At 28.2% G+C, this 4,374-nt stretch overlaps 1 protein-coding gene across 2 annotated transcripts; it reads left to right on the top strand.

The window, feature by feature from the left end:
- Window positions 1-1,671: 1,671 nt before the first annotated feature.
- LOC107896696 (bidirectional sugar transporter SWEET17) lies at window positions 1,672-3,646 on the top strand. Of its 2 annotated transcripts, XM_016821927.2 has the most exons (6): window positions 1,672-1,835; window positions 1,946-1,982; window positions 2,074-2,284; window positions 2,362-2,523; window positions 3,145-3,264; window positions 3,347-3,646. In XM_016821927.2, the coding sequence occupies exons 1-6, from the start codon at window positions 1,802-1,804 to the stop codon at window positions 3,470-3,472; spliced, it is 690 nt and encodes a 229-aa protein (XP_016677416.1). In that variant the 5' UTR covers window positions 1,672-1,801; the 3' UTR covers window positions 3,473-3,646. The 2 variants fall into 2 exon arrangements, with proteins under 2 accessions (XP_016677416.1, XP_040934879.1); XM_041078945.1 differs by lacking the exon at window positions 3,145-3,264.
- The last annotated feature ends 728 nt before the right edge of the window (window positions 3,647-4,374 follow it).

The following is a 4,374-nucleotide window of genomic DNA, read 5'->3' as shown; positions in this document are numbered from 1 at the left end:
CGGTGGATACAATAACCTTTAGATATATTATTAAACTGACAGTTCATAAAAGATTTAACTTGCGTCTAATGGTTGTTGTTATAACCTTTTATGAATTACTAAACAGTAAAGTTTATATTAAAATCCTTGAAGGATTTAGAATGCTAGAAGCATATTGAAATTCTTGAGAATTTGGTTATTTATATGAATTGAAATAATTTGAACATATGTGTTAAATTTAACTTAGAGAATAGTAGTTGAAGGAGGATTCTAAAATGATCCAAAATATAGAAGAAGCTTGATTAAAGTTTGCTATAATTATTGTTGAAACTCTTGAAGAAATAAAAATATATTTCCCCCAAAATTTCCTTGACTCATGACTTTAAAAAAAATGGTGATATAAATGCTTAGCAAATCCATTCAAATAGACATTTGAAAAACTAGTATTCAAGGTTGAATACTTAAATTATAAGAAAGTATGTGATGTTTTTATGAAATGGGGTAAATACGTGTTGTACTCTTTTTCTCTAACCAAGGTTTTGTCCTATTGAGTTTTCTTGGTAAAGTTTTTAATGAGGTAGCATATTATGTGTGTTATAGATATATGTACTATTTTTCCTTTACTAGAAATTTTTAGATTAATATTGTAGAGATATTGGACCGATTTGAAAATTTACATTCATAACAAGTACAATTATATTGATAAATTCAACGGTTGAGTCGTTAAAATATTAATCATATAAATAATTACAAAAATATATAAAATTATTTTAATCTTCGTACTATGCAATTTTCAAAAATATAAAATGATAATACACCCACACTTTGTATGATACTTTTACCAAATTTAACCTAATTACAATCAAGGTAAGTAAATAATGATCCGTGAAACTATGGGTCAACTCTGTTGACTAGTAGAGGGAGATTTGTTGATGGTGTGAGTTGGGGGGGGGGATTTTAAGAGCAAACTAATGCCAATTTTACTTAAGAGGGAGACATTTACAAATAAGGGTACCATCTCACACTTTGCATCCAAGCGGGTGATCACTTGACTCACATTTCCCACATAAAATAATATAAACATGATTTCCGTATTTAGGTCCCACTAACATGAAAATATCCATTTAACATTATTGAGCTAGACCCCCACCAAAAAAATTGTAACCAAACAATTATTATACCACGTGATAAAAATTTTGAGATGAACAATAATTGAATAGGTAACTTGAAGTACGGATTCTTTTATTTTCTTTTTAATATTTATTATAAGTTTAATTTTTTTTCACAAACTATATATGATTACCTACCCAAGTCAAATTTGAGTTGTTATTTATTACTTAAATTTGTGACATGAAGACTAAATTCTTTAAAAAAAATTATATAAAATCTAATTAAGTTTGTTTGTTGACATATTGTTGCAACTTGCAAGAAAAAGGAACCCACTCTTTTATTTTTTTTAGTGGAGAAGAAGCAAATGGTATTATTCTATTAATTATTGAGATATATTATAAAATTATATATAAATTTTAAATTAATATACAATATGATAAAGACTGCAATTTTAACATTCTTGATTATTACAACATAACCACTCCATATTAAATTTTAATATATCGTATCCATTTAAATTAATCAAAATTTTAAATTAGAAAATAAAAATGGAGGGATTAAATTTTAAAAGTTCAAAAAGTATAAGCACAGATTGCATAACTAAACCATAAAACGAAAAAGAAGAAAATTCTCTCTGCCTTTTAAAGCTTCCTCAGCTTTCATCTTCCCCCACCCCCTAAATTCCCAAATATTGAATCTTGTTTTTCTAAATATGGAAGAGCTGAGCTTCATTGTCGGTGTTATAGGTAAATTTGGAAAACATCAATTTCATTTTGTCGTTATATATATATACTTTCTCTAACAATTCATACATGTTTGACTGTTAAAAGTTGTACACATGTTGTCCTTCATGCAGGCAATGTCATCTCAGTTCTGGTTTTTCTTTCTCCAGTGTAAGAACTTCAAAATCTAAGAAAGATGGTGCTTTTGTGATTTGGTTCTGTCTGTTGATGTTGTTGTTTATGAGTGTTTTTATTTTTGAAGTGGAACGTTTTGGAGGATAGTGAAGAATGGATCAACGGAGGATTTTGAGAGTCTTCCTTACGTTTGCACATTGTTGAGTTCAAGCTTGTGGACTTACTATGGAATCACAAAGCCTGGGGCTTACCTTGTTGCCACTGTGAATGGCTTTGGCATCCTGGCTGAAGCTGTCTATGTTGTTTTGTTCCTGATATATGCACCTAGAAAGATGAGGGTATAATATTTTTATATATATTGTGAACAAGTTATAGTGGGATGCAGATGGGGTTAATGAATAGAATGAAAATGCAGGTGAAGACTGGGATTTTAGTGGGGATATTAAATGTGGGGTTCCTAGCAGCAGCTATTTTGGCTACTCATTTAGCATTGGAAGGAGACACTCGAATCGATGCAATAGGGTTCATGTGTGCTGGGCTTAACATCATCATGTATGGCTCCCCTTTAGCTGCCATGGTAAGTTTATACCTAACATTCAATCCCCTTTCATTCTCTTTTTATCTGTTAATAGAGAGGGATCGAAAACATAAAGATTAATTGTTGTTTTTCTCTCTTAATATTGGATCTGTTTTATCTATTAACAAGGTACATAATTATACTTTTAATAATTGATTCAAGTTTTAACTACTTTTCTACAAGTAGTGCAAAAAGAAATGAATTGATTACCACAGGTGTCAAATATTTATGCCTATGACGCTGCTTGCATTTGCTCCTCATGTTTTAGGGTCATGGGGGACCCTTTTGCAACAATAGATTTCTTCTCTTGGACGTTTTTTTTTTTTCCATTTCTCATTTTTTTTTGGTTTTATTTTTTGTCCTTCTACTAGTAAGATTTCAAAATCTGAGAAAAAATTCTCAAGAAATTTGAATGATGCCAATAATTTGTTTAAATGTCTACTACATATATTTCATTTGTCAATTCGTCTATTTATGTATTATAATTATAATTCTCTTTGCACATTATAATTGTATTAATTGTAATTACAACTTAATTATATATATAATTAAACAAAATTAGAGAATTTTCTCGTTTATTTTTAAAGTTTTTATTGATTTATTTTTGTATAAAATTTTCAGAAAACGGTAGTGACAAGCAAAAGTGTAGAATACATGCCATTTTTTCTGTCGTTTTTCCTGTTCTTGAACGGAGGAATTTGGGCATTCTATGCATTGCTGGAGCATGACATTTTCCTTGGGGTAATATATCTCTTCCTCTGAATCATTACAATATATATTCAGCATTCATTTTAATTTTATGTTTGGTTGATTAATTATATAGGTACCAAATGGGATAGGTTTTCTACTTGGAACAGCACAACTTATTCTGTATGCCCTTTATCGCAAAGCAAGGCCATCAAACGACACCATTTCTCAAGGATTACTGGAACAAGGTTTTCAAAAGTAGTCCCAATCCCGCCATTCTCATTACTACTGTGCTTTGCAAGTCAACCATCTTCCTACAATTTTTTATTTTTTTATTTTGGTTTAATAAGAGAAAATGAAATATTATGATGTGGTAGACTATATGTGCCATACTGTTTGCTCTAAGTATTTCTATATTTTAGAGATTTTGGTTTCATTGTCACTTTATATTCTTTAGCAGCTTCAAGATACATATTTAGGTTCTCTTTAGAGTTCAAAGTGTTAATATCCTATGACTTATTAATATGATGCAAAATTAATTACTATATTTATACTATTTTTCTTACCTGTATCAATTAATTTTGTAAGAATAAATTTTCATAAATTTTTTTAAAAAATAAGTTTAAAATCATTTTTTGTTTTAATTTTTTTACTTTATTCTAATGTAAAGTATTTTAAAATAGATGTATATACCGAACTGCTTAGATCATTGGTTTCTCATGCAATCGTTTTAATTTAGTTTGTAAAACTCTATTAGATTAAAATAATAAAAAAAGGATAAAGTTAAATCATCTCAATTATTATTGGACTAAAAAATAAGAAAAAAAATTGCAAAGGATAAGATTCAAAAATCAAATCTCAAATCTATTACATGTTATGTCTTCATTTTGTGAGATAATTTTATGTTGGATTCCCACATGTTAGATTTTTTTTTTTTTGGTTTAAACTTACTGATTTTTTATATAAAATGTAATATTTCATTATAATTTAATAAAAATATACTAATAAAAACAAGGGTATTATAGTCATGTATGGACATAAATAAGGAAATAATTAGTTCTTAAGTAGTTAGAATGTTGTTCAGTTATCTTACTTAACTTCTCACACATCAACAGTAATATATTTGAAGGTTTAATTACAAACTATATATTATTCATAATGTCT

Source organism: Gossypium hirsutum, chromosome A10 (assembly GCF_007990345.1).
Source record: "Gossypium hirsutum isolate 1008001.06 chromosome A10, Gossypium_hirsutum_v2.1, whole genome shotgun sequence".
In the NCBI taxonomy this organism is placed as follows: Eukaryota; Viridiplantae; Streptophyta; class Magnoliopsida; order Malvales; family Malvaceae; genus Gossypium; species Gossypium hirsutum.
Note: the sequence above shows the minus strand (reverse complement) of the source record. Positions and strands in the feature narration are given on the sequence as shown.